Source organism: Schistocerca americana, chromosome 4 (assembly GCF_021461395.2).
Source record: "Schistocerca americana isolate TAMUIC-IGC-003095 chromosome 4, iqSchAmer2.1, whole genome shotgun sequence".
Classification (NCBI taxonomy): domain Eukaryota; kingdom Metazoa; phylum Arthropoda; class Insecta; order Orthoptera; family Acrididae; genus Schistocerca; species Schistocerca americana.
In genome coordinates, this window is record NC_060122.1 from 317,076,362 (window position 1) to 317,099,323 (window position 22,962).

At 42.6% G+C, this 22,962-nt stretch overlaps 1 protein-coding gene across 1 annotated transcript in view; it reads left to right on the plus strand.

Annotated features, from left to right (window-relative positions):
- The window catches only part of LOC124612853 (ATP-dependent Clp protease proteolytic subunit), a 63,795-nt gene that overhangs the window by 19,298 nt on the left and 21,535 nt on the right, over nt 1-22,962 (plus strand). Inside the window, exons 4-5 of the mRNA XM_047141281.1 lie at nt 13,375-13,567; nt 17,754-17,859. Coding sequence (XP_046997237.1) covers nt 13,375-13,567; nt 17,754-17,859 — 299 coding nt within the window. The remainder of the gene's footprint in view (nt 1-13,374; nt 13,568-17,753; nt 17,860-22,962) is intronic.

A 22,962-nucleotide genomic window follows, 5' to 3' on the forward strand; every position in this document is an offset into this window, starting at 1 on the left:
TATCTCTCCAGTTACTGATGGGCATATGAGAGAGATGAGCTGATGGTGGTCATCCACAACTGCTGTAGGGACCACATTCGACAGTCGGGTGATACAGCCTTCAGCTGATTCTTTTCTGTTGCATTTCCTTGATTCACTGGTACCACTTGATGAATTCTTCTGTCATTGTGACATCTTGTACGAGAAGAGCTTGGTATAAATCTTCTGTTACTCCTTTCATAAAGTGAGAGATTTTGGCAGCTTGTGTCATATTTGGGTTCACAATGTGGCAAGAGCCAAAACCTTCTTTGTGTATGACTGTATTTTTTCACCATGACGTTGGGCTCTGTTCTACGGTTTTCCTTCCTCTAAGTTGATGTTGTCATAAAGCATTCTCTTCAGTTTGTCCTGGAATTTGTTCCAGCTGTTGAGCTCCTCTTCATTGTTCTCAAACCACTGCTGGGCTGTGCTGTCCAAATAAAAGTACTCACGTGCCAAATACATCTTGGCATCCCGATACTTGTAGTTAGTGACTCAGCCAAATCCATTGAGCCAGTTTTTGGATCCTGACCAGAGTCTCTGGAAAACATTATTGGATGTCTGACGAGCAGCTGACGTACAGCTATTTAGGAATCTGTCTGTCTCCTGAATATATGGATCTTAGGAATGATGTACTGCTTGTATTCTTGTTTCTGTTGCCTAGTTGGAGCTATGGTGATGTGTGTGTTTTGAATTACCTCGCACCACTACCAAACAGTGTTATGTCAAAACCACAATCAAGTCCAGATCTGAAGGGTCATCAGTGAAATACAGTGCTTAGTACTGAAAAGCATGTTCATTACTGACACCAGTGAACAGCTAGAAAAGAACTGAACACCTGGGTGGAGAGTGCAGTCATTTACACAAATATCAAACATTCTACATATAAAAACTAAGATATGTCAAGGACCTTACAGCAGTGATACATACAAAATAAAAATAATTGCTGGTGATCTGACTTACAGGTGCCCCACAGGATGCAAGCTAGTGACACTAACCATTGCACCACACTGCTTCCACCAGAGCTCACAGCAATGTAGTTTGAGGCTTATATTTTAGGTTCACCAGCTCAGTGAAAGCGGGCAGTGTGTTAGCAGAGGAATTCCAAATTGGCAAACAGCTTAGGGAGGGTTGTCCAATGATTCCTCCATTTAAAAATTTTCTTTGAGAAGTATTAAAGACAGGGGGAAGTAAATATAGCCCAGTGATGATGTTGGTTGGTAGTGATTGACTGTACTCTCCCATTTGTTGATGACCAGGAAATAATTGCCAAAGATGCTGAGGAAGCTGTATGAAGAATATGACATGTGGTGTTTAAAAATAAACTGATTATGTGATAATGGGTAGTCAAGAACAGCTTGATTTGGAGTACTGGGAATTTTACTATTACATGTTGTACTTTTAAATATGAAGGTGTAACTATACCTGTGAATGGAAAGAATGTAGAGTATATTAAAAATAAGATTGAACAAGGGAAATATGTTATTTGATAATTAAACTCAATGATTTGGATTAATAAGACCACAAATAAAACTAAAAAGATTTTATAGAAAACAATAGAAAGCATTTGTATAAATGGGTCAGAATTTTGGGAGATAAGAAAGGTGGGAAAAGGTCCACTGCTTGCCAAGGATATGGGTTGATGGGACAAAGTGTTGGAGTTTCAAGATTAGACCACATCATATACAAAGAAATCACAAAAAAAAAGTGAAAGGGAACATAATGGAAGCTATTAAAAGGAAGAGTTTATTATGATATGGCCATTTAGTATGAATGGATGATTATAATTGTTAGAAGAAGGTATGGATGTTGTTGGTGGTGGTGGTGGTGGTGGTGGTGGTGGTGGGGGGGGGGGGGGGGGGAGATAGGAAGTGATGTCTATTTTGTAGAAGACTGGTGTTGTATGTCAAAGAAGCTGTGCATTTCAGAAAGCTGCAAGAGTGGGACTGAGAAGACCATAAACTTTGGAGGTTGACAAACAAGAAATGGCATCAGCTTAAAAAACAAAACAAAAAACACCACTTGCAAATATACATATTTATCTTCTTTAGCATTATTGATGGTGGTTAAATTAACAGGACAGATTCATAAACTAAGATAAAATTTAACAAATGAATAAACTTGTTAAAGTGAGATGAAACTTGTTAGCAGATTAAAACTGAGTGTGTTGGGTCAGGGCTTGAAACTGTTAACTTGCCTTCCATCGGCAGTGCTCTTAATGTTGCGGTAAGTGTCAAAATTGTGCATTATCTTTTGCAGAGTGAAAGATTCATTCAGGAAATTATCCCATGGCCATTTCTCTACAATTTCTTTTTTTACACAGGTACTTGTTCAGCAACATATCCAAGAGAGTTTCTGTGAAGCATGGAAAGTAGGATAGAGGTGCTGGTGGAAGTGAAGCTGTAAGGCTGGGTTTTGAATCATGCTCGAGTAGCTCAGTTGTTAATGGCATTGCCCACAAAAGACAAGGTTCTAGCTTCAGTTGTTGCTCCTGCATACAGTTCTAATCTTTCAGAAAGTTTCAGAATGACACAAACGTTGCTTGAAAGTGGAAGACATTCTTGATTAAAATAATAATTCCGTAACTGAATTACCAGCACAACAAACATAGAATTGTTGAAACTTCCTGGCAGATTAAAACTGTGTGCCCGACCGAGACTCGAACTCGGGACCTTTGCCTTTCGCGGGCAAGTGCTCTACCATTCTGGAAACATCCCCCAGGCTGTGGCTAAGCCATGTCTCCGCAATATCCTTTCTTTCAGGAGTGCCAGTTCTGCCAAGTTCACAGGAGAGCTTCTGTAAAGTTTGGAATGTAGGAGACGAGGTACTGGCAGAAGTAAAGCTGTGAGTACTGGGCGTGAGTCGTGCTTCGGTAGCTCAGTTGGTAGAGCACTTGCCCGCGAAAGGCAAAGATCCCGAGTTTCGAGTCTCGGTCGGGCACACAGTTTTAATCTGCCAGGAAGTTTCATATCAGCGCACACTCCGCTGCAGAGTGAAAATCTCATTCTGGAAACATCCCCCAGGCTGTGGCTAAGCCATGTCTCCGCAATATCCTTTCTTTCAGGAGTGCTAGTTCTGCAAGGTTCGCAGAAGAGCTTCTGTAAAGTTTGGAAGGTAGGAGACGAGGTACTGGCAGAAGTAAAGCTGTGAGTACTGGGCGTGAGTCGTGCTTCGGTAGCTCAGTTGGTAGAGCACTTGCCCGCGAAAGGCAAAGGTTCCGAGTTCGAGTCTCGGTCGGGCACACAGTTTTAATCTGTCAGGAAGTTTCATATCAGCGCACACTCCGCTGCAGAGTGAAAATCTCATTCTGGATAGAATTGTTGTTTGCAACTATTTAACTTACAACTGCATTGAACCTCAAATATTGAAATGGGAATGAGATAACTTAGGTGGCAATTCCTATTTAATAATTTGTAACTAGCCAACATGTATAAAGCAGATGCTTGGGATTCACTGAAGAATCTTCTTAATGGGATTTTTTTTTATGAAAACAGTCAGTATCATCACAGTAGACAATTGTTGATGCACTAGAAATGGGGAGAAATCCAGCTGTGGTTATATATACTTAACATTCTGAACTTCTCTAAGAATGTTTTTGTATCTAAGTACCCCATGGGATCATAGATTTGCAAGTAGAATTGAAAGATGGAGGAGTCTGAATCATGCTGAATATAATTACTAGGGCAAGTGACAAACTCGAGAAAATTTCTGTCTATCAACTTATGTTTAAAGCATTTGTTATTCTCAGGTACAACATGCTGGTTATATTTGTGTTACAATGCATATTATATATATATATGAGGGAAACATTCCACATGGGAAAAATATATCTAAAAACAAAGATGATGTGTCTTACCAAACAAAAGCGTTGGCAGGTCCGATAGACACACAAACAAACACAAACACACATACACACAAAATTCAAGCCTTCGCAACCAACGGTTGCTTCATTAGGAAAGAGGGAAGGGGAGAGAAAGACGAAAGGATGTGGGTTTCAAGGGAGAGGGTAAGGAGTCATTCCAATCCCGGGAGAGGAAAGACTTACCTTAGGGGGAAAAAGGACAGGTACACACTCGCACACACACCCATATCCAACCGCACATACACAGACACAAGCAGACATTTGTAAAGGCAAAGAGTTTTGGCAGAGATGTCAGTTGAGACAGAAGTACAGAGGCAAAGATGTTGTTGAAAGACAGGTGAGGTATGAGCGGCGGCAACTTGAAATTAGCAGAGGTTGAGGCGTGGCGGATAACGAGAAGAGAGGATATACTGAAGGGCAAGTTCCCATCTCCGGAGTTCTGACAGGTTGGTGTTAGTGGGAAGTATCCAGATAACCCGGACGGTGTAACACTGTGCCAAGATGTGCTGGCCGTGCACCAAGGCATGTTTAGCCACAGGGTGATCCTCATTACCAACAAACACTGTCTGCCTGTGTCCATTCATGCGAATGGACAGTTTGTTGCTGGTCATTCCCACATAGAAAGCTTCACAGTGTAGGCATGTCAGTTGGTAAATCACGTGGGTGCTTTCACACGTGGCTCTGCCGTTGATCGTGTACACCTTCCGGGTTACAGGACTGGAGTAGGTGGTGGTGGGAGGGTGCATGGGACAGGTTTTACACCGGGGGTGGTTACAAGGGTAGGAGCCAGAGGGTAGGGAAGGTGGTTTGGGGATTTCATAGGGATTAGGTAAGAGGTTACGAAGGTTAGGTGGACGGCGGAAAGACACTCTTGGTGGAGTGGGGAGGATTTCATGAAGGATGGATCTCATTTCAGGGCAGGATTTGAGGAAGTCGTATCCCTGCTGGAGAGCCACATTCAGAGTCTGATCCAGTCCCGGAAAGTATCCTTTCACAAGTGGGGCACTTGTGTGGTTCTTCTGTGGGAGGTTCTGGGCTTGAGGGGATGAGGAAGCGGCTCTGGTTATTTGCTTCTGTACCAGGTCGGGAGGGTAGTTGCGAGATGCGAAAGCTGTTTTCAGATTGTTGGTGTAATGGTTCAGGGATTCCGGACTAGAGCAGATTCGTTTGCCACGAAGACGTAGCCTGTAGGGAAAGGACCGTTTGATGTGGAATGGGTGGCAGCTGTCATAATGGAGGTACTGTTGCTTGTTGGTGGGTTTGATGTGGACGGACGTGTGAAGCTGGCCATTGGACAAATGGAGGTAAACGTCAAGGAAAGTGGCATGGGATTTGGAGTAGGACCATGTGAATCTGATGGAACCAAAGGAGTTGAGGTTGGAGAGGAAATTCTGGAGTTCTTCTTCACTGCGAGTCCAGATCATGAAGATGTCATCAATGAATCTGTACCAAACTTTGGGTTGGCAGGCCTGGGTGACCAAGAAGGCTTCCTCTAAGCAACCCATGAATAGGTTGGCATACGAGGGGGCCATCCTGGTACCCATGGCTGTTCCCTTTAATTGTTGGTATGTCTGGCCTTCAAAAGTGAAGAAGTTGTGGGTCAGGATGAAGCTGGCTAAGGTAATGAGGAAAGAGGTTTTAGGTAGGGTGGTGAGTGATCAGCGTGAAAAGAATTGCTCTATCGCAGTGAGGCCCTGGACGTGCGGAATATTTGTGTATAAGGAAGTGGCATCAGTGGTTACAAGGATGGTTTCCGGGGGTAACAGATTGAGTAATGATTCCAAGCGTTCGAGAAAGTGGTTGGTGTCTTTGATGAAAGATGGGAGACTGCATGTAATGGGTTGAAGGTGTTGATCTACATAGGCAGAGATACGTTCTGTGGGGGCTTGGTAGCCAGCTACAATGGGGCGGCCGGGATGATTGGGTTTGTGAATTTTAGGAAGGAGGTAGAAGGTAGGGGTGCGGGGTGTCGGTGGGGTCAGGAGGTTGATGGAGTCAGGTGAAAGGTTTTGTAGGGGGCCTAAGGTTCGGAGGATTCCTTGAAGCTCTGCCTGCACATCAGGAATGGGATTACCTTGGCAAACTTTGTATGTGGGGTTGTCTGAAAGCTGGCGCAGTCCCTCAGCCACATACTCCCGACGATCAAGTACCACGGTCGTGGAACCCTTGTCCGCCGGGAGAATGACGATGGATTGGTCAGCCTTCAGATCATGGATAGCCTGGGCTTCAGCAGTGGTGATGTTGGGAGTAGGATTAAGGTTTTTTAAGAAGGATTGAGAGGCAAGGCTGGAAGTGAGAAATTCCTGGAAGGTTTGGAGAGGGTGATTTTGAGGAAGAGGAGGTGGGTCCCGCTGTGACGGAGGACGGAACTGTTCCAGGCAGGGTTCAATTTGGATAGTGTCTTGGGGATTTGGATCATTAGGAGTAGGATTAGGATCATTTTTCTACGTGGCAAAGTGATATTTCCAGCAGAGAGTACGAGTGTAGGACAGTAAATCTTTGACAAAGGCACGCGTTTTAACTCACGCAGGCTGGCGTGAGGTCTGGAACAGATCAAGGAAATGATACTAGCAAAAAACGTACGTAGCTGCTGGAATACTTAACTTTAATCCATAATTGGTGAACATCGCTCTTGACGGTACATGTTTTACAGCATCAATAGTAACTGGTAATGGCGCCTTGCTAGGTCGTAGCAAATGACGTAGCTGAAGGCTATGCTAACTATCGTCTCGGCAAATGAGAGCGTAATTTGTCAGTGAACCATCGCTAGCAAAGTCGGCTGTACAACTGGGGCGAGTGCTAGGAAGTCTCTTTAGACCTGCCGTGTGGTGGCGCTCGGTCTGCAATCACTGATAGTGGCGACACACGGGTCCGACGTATACTAACGGACTGCGGTCGATTTAAAGGCTACCACCTAGCAAGTGTGGTGTCTGGCGGCGACACCACAGTGTTGATTGGAATTTTGAGGTTTTGGAGGGAGTGGAGCTGGAAGTGGGAGATTGAGTAGATGGGAGAGACTGGGTTTGTGTGCAATGAGAGGAGGTTGAGGTTTGTTGGAAAGGTTGTGAAGGGTGAGTGAGTTGCCTTTCCGGAAGTGGGAAACCAGGAGATTGGATAGTTTTTTGAGGTGGAGGGTGGCATGCTGTTCTAATTTGCGGTTGGCCTGTAGGAGGATGCTCTGAACAGCCGGTGTGGATGTGGGAGAGGAAAGACTGAGGACTTTTATTAAGGATAGGAGTTGACGTTTGTGTTCGTTGGCTGAGTACCAAGTGGCGCCATGAGAGCACCCAGATAAAAAAAGGTTTTAGTTACGCTATATTTCGGAGCCAGTGGCTCCTCCTTCCAGCAGAAGGGGCTGTGGGGAAGGAAGAGGGGTGAAGGGAAAGGAACTGCAGAGCTTTAGGAAATGGGATAATGTGTGTGTGTGTGTGTGTGTGTGTGTGTGTGTGTGTGTGTCCACTTTTCCAAGAAAAAAATTCAATAGCACAGGGTGCAAAATTGTATATCTTATAATGAGAACCAAATTGATTCAGCCACCTTCTTCATGTTGTTTGCATCTGTTAAAAAAACTCACCTATAAAACGTATGTAGGTACTGACATGCACGTGAGAACAGTGAAGTACAATTGCATCAATGGAGAACCACCTCCAGGTGAAGCCTTAAAGTGCAAAACTACTATAGTGTGAACTGATGTCACAAGATGGCTACATAGTATCACCTTGCACCTGGAAATATAATGATTGGCAGTGTTCCTTATCAACAGGGTTCTCCATATCCTTTTGGTGGGAAAGTGGGAAGAGAAACAAGAACAACCACAAACGAGCTACACATTAACTGTTAGACAAAAAGCATCTGTACAATGTTGATAACAGTGCAGTGATTGTTGACACCTTCTTAAAAGAGCCATCAAGTATGACAACTTTGCAGTCACTGCAGTCTCCCCAACTTGAAAGGAGAGAGAACTTCAGTGCTGAAATAGGCTCACGTAGTCCAGTTGAGCCTTGGAGGATTTAAGGTATATGTCAAGGGACATAACATATTTGCACAGTGTAGACTTTTCTGTATTTGTGAAATCTAATCAGTTGTAAATCTGTTGGGACTTCTGTGCTGAGCACTATTTCTTCCATCCAAAGGACGAAACTCGTTCCTGTTGAGTCAGGGGTGGTGTAATGTCTTTGTACACAATGTATTTCACTCATTCTCTGTGAGAACCATGCGAAATGATGCAGTGATCAGCATGCTGGAATTGTTTTCAGAGGAAGTGGGCTAAGATCACCCATCTTACCAACCAGATTTAGATTTTTTGTTGTTTTCCAAAATCATTTAAGTTGACTGGTCTGATGATTCTGCAGTTTTTTCTTTCTTTTTCCCCATCTGTGCCAGTCAGCCAATTGGTAGAAAGCTTCTACAGCTATATATGCCTCTTTCATTATTTCAGTGTGCTGTATCACGTGACACACAATGAGACTATTGTCTGTAGGATTCAGGTACCTTATTAATAAATGTCTTCAGGCTTCTTTCTTGATATGATACTTAAATAAAAAGTTGAATTCATGAAAATTTTCTTAATGCAGTGTATTTTGACTGTGGCTCATGTTACACAGTTCAGCATAACAGTGTGAATTTTCTTTGCCTTAACCTCTTCTTTTTGCCTTTGTACTTGCCGATGTTATTCTGAAGGTATTGAATGAAGACCAGAACTTTGGTTACCATTTCCCAATCTGGATTTTTGAACTAGATAAAGCAGTCATTGTAAGAAAGATACCAAGGTAGATTCTGAGGAAGGCCACTGGATATTTGCCTGCAAGGTGGTTAAATTTAAATTCGTAGACACTATCCAGAGCATAGTGGACCATGTTTATAGCAAAATTCATCACACCTCTGAAGTATTCATCCTGCAGTCCTCGTGCAAATATAGCAAGCTGTGTTTCTCCTAGTCAGGTGAACATCACAGCCCTGCAATCAATAACAGGCAACAGAATAGTAAAGGTGCAGTCCAGCTGTGGAAAAATTTGCCACATTTCAAGTTGCAACGGCCAACTCAGGAGAGAGTGTACACTTAAAGAAAGCAAAAGTAAGCTATGGCAGTAATCGCTGAGCTTTGTAAATAAGTCAACCAGTTCCACACAAGATGTGAGACTATACATTAGACATTTGGTTGAAGCACTGTATCACACATTCCTGCAGTACTGAAGGAAAAAAAGAGAAATCCACAACATGACTGATGTACCTACTTTCAGCAACTCCATTGTAATGTTTGTCCTAACTAGGCTGTGAGTAATATATTGCTCAATGAGCCAAGATTCTTTTTCCAGGGGTTACCAGTACATGTGTTTGCGACACATTGATTATATTTTAACTCATTTTAAGAACTGTGTTTTAGCCTTGGGCAAGAGGGCTGCTTTCACTGTCTACTTGCATTGGTCTCTAATTTTGCTTATGCTACATAAATATGGCGAAAGTTTTGGAATTTTGTGCAATATGTATTATTTGTTATTTTAAGCTTCATACATTTATTTGAGAACTCTCTTTTAGAGTTTTATCCACTGTTATTTTTCTGAAGTTACCACTGAAAATTTGAACTAGAATCAGGACTCGATTCTATTATTTCCTGGCCTGATCAAACTTGTCAGTGCATCTTTGTTTCATCCCTGCAGGGATTCTACTCCATCAGCAGAAAATGGTAACTGCAAATAAACAGAGACCAGATGATATTTTGCAACAAACACTCTCTCTCTCTCTCTCTCTCTCTCTCTCTCTCTCTCTCTCTCTCACACACACACACACACACACACACACACACACACACACACACACACATCACTATTACTGTGGAGACTCTTATGTTTAATCAATCATGACATTATCTGTAAGTTTGGGGGCTCAAAGACAGAGTGTACATGCAAGGACAGACACTACCTTCTTGCAGAGCACACTCAAAAACACACTGGTTGTGACCCAGGTACTTGTTTCACTTGACATGCCGTATAAATTCTCCCTCCTGCTGTCAGTTCGTAAGAACTTGGCCACCCGTTTTACCTCAATTTTTAATATTTTTATGTTGTTGTAGGGTGTTTCTTTTCCATGTCTGTGGCTGATACAGATCCTGAGCCAGATGCAGTTGCTTATCCCATTTCAGAGGAAGCCTCTCAGCCAGCAAAATCTGGGCGTTCATAGGGGGTGGTATTACTGGTAGTTGGGAGCTCCAGTGTTAGGTGCATGACTGGGTCCCTATGGGATATGGCTGCCAAGGAGAGGAAGTAGTCCAGATGCACTCTGTGTGCATATTGGATGGGGGGAGTCATCCCAGATGAATGGTTTGGGTGCCAAGAGAGCACAGGGAGCAATCAACTGTAGGTAGTGGTTCTTATTGGTACAGATGATGTGTGTTGCTGTTGATCAGACGAGTATCTTTGGTTTCTAGCAGTTATCGAAATGGTAAAGACAGACAATCTTCCTTGCAAGATGAAGGAAGAGCTCATAATCTGTAGCATCATCAATAGGATCAGTTGTAGACCTATATTACAGAGCCAAATGGTGGTCTGAATCAGGGGTCCAGCTGGTTCTGTGACTGTGTAGTCTCAAGATTCCTTGACTTGGGTCATTGGATAGGGTTTCAGGTTCCACATAATAGGTCAAAGGTCTGTTACACACAGGAGATGGCTGCATGTGTAATGGGGCCTGTGTCGAGTGGATTGGGCAGTTTTTTTTTTTTTAAGAGGATTTCGAGAAAGTATATAAGGGCTTCAGTCTCAAAGGGTTCCAGTCATAGACTGGACAAGGGTAGACCTAGGAACCATCGTTATATATTTGCAAATTGTCATTGCTGGTCAGGGGGAGAATCAGAGCTCAAGCTCGGATCATTACAGGTACAGAAAGCTGGCCAAAGCTTGAGAGGAGTGTAATCAAAAATTTTACAAAGAATCTAACATGTTTGGGAATGATAGGTTAACGCTTAACTCATGAGTTGACTTCTCTGTTATGTATCCTATGAGGTGTGGTCTCTGGTAACCCCCTGTTGAAATCATGATTTAAAGAGTAAATCGTTGGAAATTTTTAAGTTACATAACATATATTTTTACTATTACATAAATTCTTGTTGATTTTATTGCAGTACATAAAGACTGTAGTAAAATACTTTTTATGACACAAAATCACACACTTTTGTGCATTTTACTAAAAATGGTAGTCATAAAGGAAGTGTTATAGAATTGAATGTAGGTTTCTGAAATATTATTGCTTCCATCTAACAAGGGAATTTTCACATAAGACTATCAGAGTTTAAACATGCACATAAGAATTGCAATCGATAGGTACAAAAAGAAAGTCTGCTGAATAAGACATATAATTACTGGAATACACATTTTTCTTCATTACCAGCCGGAATACTTTTGATCTTAAATAACACTTTAAGTATATTATTGAAACACTGAAGAAACGTGTATTCTGAAAATTTTGCTGTATACTGAAGAAGCTCCAAATTTCTCCATCTGCACCTTCTCCTCAAGGTTGCAAACAGCAGTAGCAGAGGCTTTGCTGTCATGGCCTGCACATATGGTCACACAAGTCCCCTACAGATAAGACTTTTAAGAGTTCTGGTGCATTTTCATAACACATACAATTGTTTTATTTAATGAACTGCTGAATACATCTTTGGGGGTGCGCTAACTTGCCACTTCCTTCTAGAACTGCACCTGCTGACACAGAAAATAAAATTCATAACCACCCACTCAGTTTCATTACATTTTCATTACTTTTTTGTGACTTTCATGACCTGTGGACACCCTGGCCCACCTACAATGAGAGAAATCATCTAGTGTTTGTTTTTTCTACATACTGTTTGAGAACGGAATGACAGAGAAATAGTACGAAAGTGGTTTGATGAACCCTCTGAAGGCACTTAAGTATCCATCTGATTATTTTTCACCCTCTCTCTACAATTTTCCTTGCACTTAGTAGTTTCACGGTCTTTTTGTGTTCTTTATTACGTGTATTTCCACACATTTCTGACTTGCCTACCGCCCCTTCTGCCACTTCTGTGTTGTAAAATGCTGTCTAATCTACCAGTAATCTCTCTTTTTCTTTCATGTCTGTCTTGTATAAAAGATCCTGGGTATCTCTTTCTATGCCTTCTTCTAAACACTAATCCTTAATAGTATTTTCCCCTAACTCTCTCTTCTCCTTTGCTAGAAGATGGGGAACTTGTCCCAAAAGACGGCAGTTTTGCTTCTTTCTATGTGTTTTTGCCATCTGCCTCTTGGTGGGTGGGTTGTCTCTGTGCATAAAAATGAAGAAACAATATACAAGGAGGAAGTATGGCCCTTTCTTTGATATATCTTCCCTTTAATTTTTCATAATTCCTTCTCTCTCACCAAGCAAGGTGGCACAGTGGTTAGACAGTGGACTCGCATTCAGAAGGACAACGGTTCAATCCCGTGTCTGACCATCCTGATTTAGGTTGTCTGTGATTTCCCTAAATCGATGCAGGCTAATGCTGGGATGGTTCCTTTCTCTCTCCTGTGTCTGGCTGTCTGTTATCCTTGGCGTAGTTGTAATTTTGATAATCATCAACTGCCCTCTCCTCTGGGATGTGCAGATTATTGTCATCTTGCAAACTGAATAAGCTGACTGCAGTCCTGGGTATCCAGTTAAAGTTTATGGTTATCCAAAGTAGAAATCTGTGGGGGATTTCAGTTGGCCACCTTGCACAGCAATAAGTTCAGGAATCCAATCTCTTCATCATTGCCACTTGTTACATCTGAACATTGGAAACTGTTGTAAGAAACTCATTACAACTACTTCCTAATTATTAGCAATTTTCTTTAAAGGAAAATGGTTGTATTTTCAGGCATTTCAAATGAACTTGTCTCTCTATCATGCCCTCTTACACTGTCTCAACAACATCCCAATTTTTCCATCCGTACCTACAATTCCACAGGAAGCTGCCACAGTAAAAGAAACTAAAATATTACACACATTACTGCAGATTTTTCATATATTACAACCAACAGCTATAAAATTGTCCTTCCAGATTGCCCAGATATTATCAAGAATTGATCAGACAGCAAATTCCTATGTTATTTCTCCACAACGATATACTTTAATCATTAAGTGTCACTCACAGGTGTCAGATAGTATGAATCATTACACAGTTTCTTCTGGTAAAAACCTGACCCAATGATTTATTTCGACTTTGATTCAATATTGTTGCTTAAGTGAAAATTATAAGCAGTTTCCCCATACCTCATGGACATGTCCTCAGGTCTGTTTCCAGTATGATTAGGAAATAGATACATTCTTATGAGTGGACTTGATATTTTAATAATAAATAGAGGCAGCATGATAGCTAGTGACATGTGAGAGACGTGCTAAGGAAGCAAGTATGATTTTGCTATTGAAAGTAATAAATAAATGAAAGGTGATTTTCATTTCTCTCTCTCTTAGTTTTCTAATGATGTTAGCTAATGTAAAATCTAGCTCTGTGTGTTTTACAGTCCTGGTGGAAGTGTGACAGCTGGTTTGGCTATTTATGATACAATGCAGTACATATTGCCACCCATTGCAACGTGGTGTGTCGGACAGGCATGCAGTATGGCCAGCCTACTACTTGCCGCAGGTACTTGTGGAATGAGGCATTCTCTTCCCAATGCACGAATCATGATTCATCAACCATCTGGTGGAGTTCGGGTATGAATAAATAATGCTTTTTATGTTAACTTAATAAATTTTGAGTTGATGTTTTTTCTAAATTGTGTTGTTCAACAGATTAAGTGAGAGGCACTTTCCTACAGCATTATTTCATGTGGCTGAAAATTATTTAGTTAAATTTACCCTACTGTTGTAGTTGAGAAGTGAAGTTACAAATGTACTTAAAAGAAAGTACATAGATTTCATTAAATGGCAAGCATGATTAACAAATAGTAGCTTGCAGTTCACAAGTATTAAGAGCAACAAATATTGTTACTGACAGTGCTCTGTTCATCATCAAACATATTTCTTATTGAAAGAAATTCTTTCAAAATTTATGCCAAACACAAGCACACGTACAATATGAAATAAAAACCATGCATAAAAAATGTTTGTTTATTGGATAAAAGTAAGTTTCTAAGTCTGCAGGAAAATGTTCAGAAGTTGTATCTATATTTGCTAACATTCAACATTTACATTCTGCTACAAACAGTTAAATTCAAACTTCATTTTCATTAAGAGAAAAAACTTATCTCATTTGACGTACTGTACAAACAGATTTTGTATTGAAAATTGTATCAACTGTTGTAGTTTCATGAAACAACTATATAAAATCTTGAATAGTATCTGGACACCCATAATCTGATCAGTGGCTCTGCATGCCGCTAAAATAACAAGCAGAGGAGGAGGAAAGTGCAGTGACATGCATATTTAAAAACTACACATTAAAACAACTACATTTCCTTGGTGTCCCAGTCAGGGACCTTCTATACTTCGTTATAATACAGATACTAAACAGTGAATGTGTACATCTTTAAATGGTGGAGTATTTCTGTCTTCTGAATGTCCTATGTGATTCAATACATACTGCTAGAACATCTTAAATGTTTTCACTAAATTCTTCTGTATTGTTTTGGGTCCTTTGTACTGCATTTTGTAACCATGGGGTAGCACAGATAACGTTTTCAATTTTTGTTAAACTTCATGTATACATTTGCTTCTCACAACATACATGGAAATAAATAATAGACATATTTATCAGCACTTAGGCTTACCAATCTACCTTATAGCTGAAAGTTCATAAACTCTAAATTTCTTCTCACGTGTCAGCTTAACTCAAACAGTGGAAAATCCAGTATGAAATGTAACTATATTATGAAAAGGAAAGTTGCTACTCGCCATACAGGGGAGATGCTGAGTCGCAGATAAGCACAACAACAAAAAAATTTAGTGTCTTTTTGTTGTACCTATCAGCGACTCATCGTCTCCAGTATATCAGCTAACTCCTTTATTTGTATTTTATCAGCAATATCACCAAAAACAAAACAGATGGAGAATTATAAAAAGCATTGGAAGAACATTGAATCCAAGTGCTTTATTATGGCAAGTCCCACTTCCCTTGTTGACAGCATTACTTGCAGCTTATGCATATGTTAGATTGCCCCGCTCCCCAGAGCCCTTGAAATGAGCATGTTCCTGTCTACATTCCATGCAGCTCTTTTTTGAAAGTGGCCTAGCAAAAGCTCGTGGATTGTAAAATACACTTAATTTCTCAACAAGAAATACTGAGAACTTGAAAAACTTACCATTACACCCTTATTCGTTGTTTTTTTTTTAATACCTGAAAGATTACTGAAATTAGACCATAGGTTTACTGAAAGTTGGGCAGGACACCAAATCAGTTAAAGCTTTTTTTATTGTGTGCTTTAAATATTGTCTCATGATCAACAGTAGTATTAAAAATGACAGTTTTTATCTTTAGGAAACAATTCCCTGTGGAGTCAGAGATAATGAAGGTTGGGTGTCACAAAGGGAAAAGCAAATCTTTCAAGATTTTAGAGTGAGAGAGATACTATAAGAAGCCATATAGTCACTTCTTCTTTTCTGTGCTTTTTTGTAATAATTTTTAAAGAACCAACACAATTTTTCTGAAAGTTTGAGGTTCAGTGTGAGTTTATCACAATCTGCTAGTTATGATTTTTACATTCATTGTTGTGGTGCTACATAATCATTTCATATGTTACTAATACCTGAAATATATCATTTACTACTGAGAATACAAAACAAAACAAAAAAGTCTTTGGAATTGAGACATATTTAGAAGTGCACTGTATGTTAGAATATAATTTAATAAGAACTTTGTAGATACCTTGGAATTGAGACATATTTAGAAGTGCACTGTATGTTAGAATACAGGGTGATTCAAAAAGAATACCACAACTTTAAAAATTTGTATTTAATGAAAGAAACATAATATAACCTTCTGTTATACATCATTACAAAGAGTATTTAAAAAGGTTTTTTTCACTCAAAAACAAGTTCAGAGATGTTCAATATGACCCCCTCCAGACACACGAGCAATATCAACCCGATACTCCAACTCGTTCCACACTCTCTGTAGCATATCAGGCGTAACAGTTTGGATAGCTGCTGTTATTTCTCATTTCAAATCATCGATGGTGGCTGGGAGAGGTGGCCGAAACACCATATCCTTAACATACCCCCATAAGAAAAAATCGCAGGGGGTAAGATCAGGGCTTCTTGGAGGCCAGTGATGAAGTGCTCTGTCACGGGCTGCCTGGTGGCCGATCCATCGCCTCGGGTAGTTGACGTTCAGGTAGTTACGGACAGATAAGTGCCAATGTACAAATGAATGAAACTTTATAGCTCCCTTAATACGCCGACAGATAGTGCTTAGCTCTGCCTTTTGTCGTTGCAGAGTTTTAAATTCCTTAAGTTGTGGTATTCTTTTTGAATCACCCTGTATAATTTAATAAGAACTTTGTAGATACCTTTCATTGTTATTAGACTGTTTTGGAATAGTGTGTTATATACACTGATGAGCCAAAACATTATGACCTTTGCCTATTGCGAAGCTGAATGCCTCCTGGTGGTGTTGCGGGCACATGACACAGTAAGGTAATAATGTAAGTGGAGCAGAAATGAATGGGCAGTCATTATAGTGAAGATATGGGCTGCAAATGTGGAAATCCACTGATGTAAGTTGTTTTGACAAAGGTCACATTGTTGTGGTGCTGCGTCTGGAAATGAAAATCTGTGAAATGGCGAAGCTGGTCACCTGTTGGCATACTACTGCTGTGAGCACCTATGGAAAGTGGTTGAAGGATGGTGAAATAATGGGTAGGCTGTGTGGTATTAGAAAATAATGTTTCATCACAGAACATAGAAGTCGGATGATCCCCCACTGTGTAATCCAGGATAGGCAGCGATATGTGGCAGACTGACGACAGAGTACAGTGCTGGTGCAGGCGCATGTGTTTTGGACACACTTCCGAAGGCCATTGTTGCGCATGGAGCTCCACATCACGTGACCCTAAGTGTCCCTGTGTTGACCCAGTGACAGTGTCAGTTATGGTTACAGTGGGCACAGCATCACTTAGTTTTCACTGTGGATCTATAGAAACTTGTCACCTATCAAAAGAATCGCATCTATTGTTACACTAGGTTGATGGATGGGTCCTTACACACTGTCATCCAGGCAAATGGCTGCTCAAAACGTGCACCGCACCAGAGATGCAGGCCAGTGAGGGCAGAATTATGCTATGGGATACATTGAGTTAGGCTACTGTGGAATCTGGTGGTAATCAAAGGCATCATGACAGCAGTTAACTACTTGAACATTATTGCGGACCATCTGCATCGCTTAAGGCTTGAAGTCTCCCCATATGAGGATGACATCTTCATGCAGGATAACTGTCCATGTTGCAAGGTCAGAATTATGCTATAGTGGTTTGAGTATTACAGTGAACTCGCATTGATATCGTGGCCAGCAAGTGTGCCTGATCTGTACCGATTGGAACACACATCAGACGCCAGCTGCGCACCTGTAAACCACCATCCCATAATTCGTGGGAATTGTTTGATCTGTGTGTAGACATCTGGTGCCACATACTTCTTTAAACATGTCAAGGACTTGTAGAATCCATGTCAAGGAGCATCTCTATTGAAAAGTGGAACAACATGCTATTAAACAGCTGGTCATAATGTTTTAGCTCATCAGTGTACATCCCTTTTCAATTTACTTTTAGTTGTTTGTGTTATTAACTTTATTTAGTTTACTATTTTTATTAAACAAATATTTGACATTTCAAAATACAAAATTTTTAAATTGATTGTGTTTATTGTGTAGAAAGTGTGTCCAAATATAAAAATTATTTTCCTGCAGGGTCAAGCAACTGATATGCTTATTCATGTAGAAGAAATTTTAAAAATAAAGAAACAAATCAATAAACTCTATGTGAAGCATACAGGTCTTCCTATTGAGAAAATAGGTAAGAATTGTAGTGTAGTTCAGTTCTCTGTTCTCTGTGACTAATATTGTATTTCGTTCTACTTCTAAGCATAAGCCAACTGCCATTGCATTGAACTTCATGCTATTCACACAGGATTTTGTCCATGTTGTAATTCTACTTCAATGACACATTTTATTAAGTATAAGTTTTTTATAATTAATTCACAGAAAGTAATAATTTTTAAGTGTTCTTGAAATAACACTCACTTCTGTGCTGGAGAATACTGTTTGTAAGTTTTATTGGTAAACACTTAGTTATGAACCACACTCTTTGGTGCCCCCATATGCCATCAGTTCAGTCACTAAAAATACTGTGGTCAGTTGGATGATGATAACATACAGTCCCACATTAGGCAGAAAGGCATATCCTTGCACAAGCCAAACATCATCAGTAGATAAAAAGGAAGTTTGTATCACAGTCCAGGAGGAAACTACATAGCAAAGAATCGTCATCAACAAATACACAGCACTTGCTGTAAACATCGGTGAATGACAAGTGAGATGCGGCAGTTTGCAGGTGAATCTGCTACGGGTGTTTTGCCATGTGACCTGACTCGTACAATTGTCCCCTTGTTCACCATGCCTTTAGTGATCTCACCAGACATGTGCATAATCATATTGAGTGAACTGTAGATACACCCAGTGAGATAGCAAGAACTCAACCCTCTGGAATTGGCTCGTAAGGGCAGAACCATCCTAATAAGCCATACCATGGTATGGTGTGGGACAGTAGTTTGGACTTGAAGTTAGCTACTGGTTCTGAAGAAGGCTGTGGGTGTTACATCATACCTGGTGCACACAGGGGGGGGGGGGGGGGGGGCTGTTGCATCTCATCGGAATCCAGATCCATAGAGGCAATGGATGATGAGAATCGCAGGCACTCACAGACAGGAATGTCTTTGCAGAAGGAGACTCCACATTTTCTGTTGTTGATCTTTGGAGTGGGTGAGGCAGGTTGCACCCGCCAGTGTGGCAGATTCGGAGTTGGAGCTTACCCTGGATCACACCTACAAATCTGATTGTGGTGCCTGCAAATGACGCTGTGAGAAACTTCCTGGCAGATTAAAACTGTGTGCCCGACCGAGACTCGAACTCGGGACCTTTGCCTTTCGCGGGCAAGTGCTCTACCATCTGAGCTACCGAAGCACGACTCACGCCCGGTACTCACAGCTTTACTTCTGCCAGTATCTCGTCTCCTACCTTCCAAACTTTACAGAAGCTCTTCTGCGAAACTTGCAGAACTAGCACTCCTGAAAGAAAGGATATAGCGGAGACATGGCTTAGCCACAGCCTGGGGGATGTTTCCAGAATGAGATTTTCACTCTGCAGCGGAGTGTGCGCTGATATGAAACTTCCTGGCAGATTAAAACTGTGTGCCCGACCGAGACTCGAACTCGGGACCTTTGCCTTTCGCGGGCAAGTGCTCTACCATCTGAGCTACCGAAGCACGACTCACGCCCGGTACTCACAGCTTTACTTCTGCCAGTATCTCGTCTCCTACCTTCCAAACTTTACAGAAGCTCTTCTGCGAAACTTGCAGAACTAGCACTCCTGAAAGAAAGGATATAGCGGAGACATGGCTTAGCCACAGCCTGGGGGATGTTTCCAGAATGAGATTTTCACTCTGCAGCGGAGTGTGCGCTGATATGAAACTTCCTGGCAGATTAAAACTGTGTGCCCGACCGAGACTCGAACTCGGGACCTTTGCCTTTCGCGGGCAAGTGCTCTACCATCTGAGCTACCGAAGCACGACTCACGCCCGGTACTCACAGCTTTACTTCTGCCAGTATCTCGTCTCCTACCTTCCAAACTTTACAGAAGCTCTTCTGCGAAACTTGCAGAACTAGCACTCCTGAAAGAAAGGATATAGCGGAGACATGGCTTAGCCACAGCCTGGGGGATGTTTCCAGAATGAGATTTTCACTCTGCAGCGGAGTGTGCGCTGATATGAAACTTCCTGGCAGATTAAAACTGTGTGCCCGACCGAGACTCGAACTCGGGACCTTTGCCTTTCGCGGGCAAGTGCTCTACCATCTGAGCTACCGAAGCACGACTCACGCCCGGTACTCACAGCTTTACTTCTGCCAGTATCTCGTCTCCTACCTTCCAAACTTTACAGAAGCTCTTCTGCGAAACTTGCAGAACTAGCACTCCTGAAAGAAAGGATATAGCGGAGACATGGCTTAGCCACAGCCTGGGGGATGTTTCCAGAATGAGATTTTCACTCTGCAGCGGAGTGTGCGCTGATATGAAACTTCCTGGCAGATTAAAACTGTGTGCCCGACCGAGACTCGAACTCGGGACCTTTGCCTTTCGCGGGCAAGTGCTCTACCATCTGAGCTACCGAAGCACGACTCACGCCCGGTACTCACAGCTTTACTTCTGCCAGTATCTCGTCTCCTACCTTCCAAACTTTACAGAAGCTCTTCTGCGAAACTTGCAGAACTAGCACTCCTGAAAGAAAGGATATAGCGGAGACATGGCTTAGCCACAGCCTGGGGGATGTTTCCAGAATGAGATTTTCACTCTGCAGCGGAGTGTGCGCTGATATGAAAATTTCCTGGCAGATTAAAACTGTGTGCCCGACCGAGACTCGAACTCGGGACCTTTGCCTTTCGCGGGCAAGTGCTCTACCATCTGAGCTACCGAAGCACGACTCACGCCCGGTACTCACAGCTTTACTTCTGCCAGTATCTCGTCTCCTACCTTCCAAACTTTACAGAAGCTCTTCTGCGAAACTTGCAGAACTAGCACTCCTGAAAGAAAGGATATAGCGGAGACATGGCTTAGCCACAGCCTGGGGGATGTTTCCAGAATGAGATTTTCACTCTGCAGCGGAGTGTGCGCTGATATGAAACTTCCTGGCAGATTAAAACTGTGTGCCCGACCGAGACTCGAACTCGGGACCTTTGCCTTTCGCGGGCAAGTGCTCTACCATCTGAGCTACCGAAGCACGACTCACGCCCGGTACTCACAGCTTTACTTCTGCCAGTATCTCGTCTCCTACCTTCCAAACTTTACAGAAGCTCTTCTGCGAAACTTGCAGAACTAGCACTCCTGAAAGAAAGGATATAGCGGAGACATGGCTTAGCCACAGCCTGGGGGATGTTTCCAGAATGAGATTTTCACTCTGCAGCGGAGTGTGCGCTGATATGAAACTTCCTGGCAGATTAAAACTGTGTGCCCGACCGAGACTCGAACTCGGGACCTTTGCCTTTCGCGGGCAAGTGCTCTACCATCTGAGCTACCGAAGCACGACTCACGCCCGGTACTCACAGCTTTACTTCTGCCAGTATCTCGTCTCCTACCTTCCAAACTTTACAGAAGCTCTTCTGCGAAACTTGCAGAACTAGCACTCCTGAAAGAAAGGATATAGCGGAGACATGGCTTAGCCACAGCCTGGGGGATGTTTCCAGAATGAGATTTTCACTCTGCAGCGGAGTGTGCGCTGATATGAAACTTCCTGGCAGATTAAAACTGTGTGCCCGACCGAGACTCGAACTCGGGACCTTTGCCTTTCGCGGGCAAGTGCTCTACCATCTGAGCTACCGAAGCACGACTCACGCCCGGTACTCACAGCTTTACTTCTGCCAGTATCTCGTCTCCTACCTTCCAAACTTTACAGAAGCTCTTCTGCGAAACTTGCAGAACTAGCACTCCTGAAAGAAAGGATATAGCGGAGACATGGCTTAGCCACAGCCTGGGGGATGTTTCCAGAATGAGATTTTCACTCTGCAGCGGAGTGTGCGCTGATATGAAACTTCCTGGCAGATTAAAACTGTGTGCCCGACCGAGACTCGAACTCGGGACCTTTGCCTTTCGCGGGCAAGTGCTCTACCATCTGAGCTACCGAAGCACGACTCACGCCCGGTACTCACAGCTTTACTTCTGCCAGTATCTCGTCTCCTACCTTCCAAACTTTACAGAAGCTCTTCTGCGAAACTTGCAGAACTAGCACTCCTGAAAGAAAGGATATAGCGGAGACATGGCTTAGCCACAGCCTGGGGGATGTTTCCAGAATGAGATTTTCACTCTGCAGCGGAGTGTGCGCTGATATGAAACTTCCTGGCAGATTAAAACTGTGTGCCCGACCGAGACTCGAACTCGGGACCTTTGCCTTTCGCGGGCAAGTGCTCTACCATCTGAGCTACCGAAGCACGACTCACGCCCGGTACTCACAGCTTTACTTCTGCCAGTATCTCGTCTCCTACCTTCCAAACTTTACAGAAGCTCTTCTGCGAAACTTGCAGAACTAGCACTCCTGAAAGAAAGGATATAGCGGAGACATGGCTTAGCCACAGCCTGGGGGATGTTTCCAGAATGAGATTTTCACTCTGCAGCGGAGTGTGCGCTGATATGAAACTTCCTGGCAGATTAAAACTGTGTGCCCGACCGAGACTCGAACTCGGGACCTTTGCCTTTCGCGGGCAAGTGCTCTACCATCTGAGCTACCGAAGCACGACTCACGCCCGGTACTCACAGCTTTACTTCTGCCAGTATCTCGTCTCCTACCTTCCAAACTTTACAGAAGCTCTTCTGCGAAACTTGCAGAACTAGCACTCCTGAAAGAAAGGATATAGCGGAGACATGGCTTAGCCACAGCCTGGGGGATGTTTCCAGAATGAGATTTTCACTCTGCAGCGGAGTGTGCGCTGATATGAAACTTCCTGGCAGATTAAAACTGTGTGCCCGACCGAGACTCGAACTCGGGACCTTTGCCTTTCGCGGGCAAGTGCTCTACCATCTGAGCTACCGAAGCACGACTCACGCCCGGTACTCACAGCTTTACTTCTGCCAGTATCTCGTCTCCTACCTTCCAAACTTTACAGAAGCTCTTCTGCGAAACTTGCAGAACTAGCACTCCTGAAAGAAAGGATATAGCGGAGACATGGCTTAGCCACAGCCTGGGGGATGTTTCCAGAATGAGATTTTCACTCTGCAGCGGAGTGTGCGCTGATATGAAACTTCCTGGCAGATTAAAACTGTGTGCCCGACCGAGACTCGAACTCGGGACCTTTGCCTTTCGCGGGCAAGTGCTCTACCATCTGAGCTACCGAAGCACGACTCACGCCCGGTACTCACA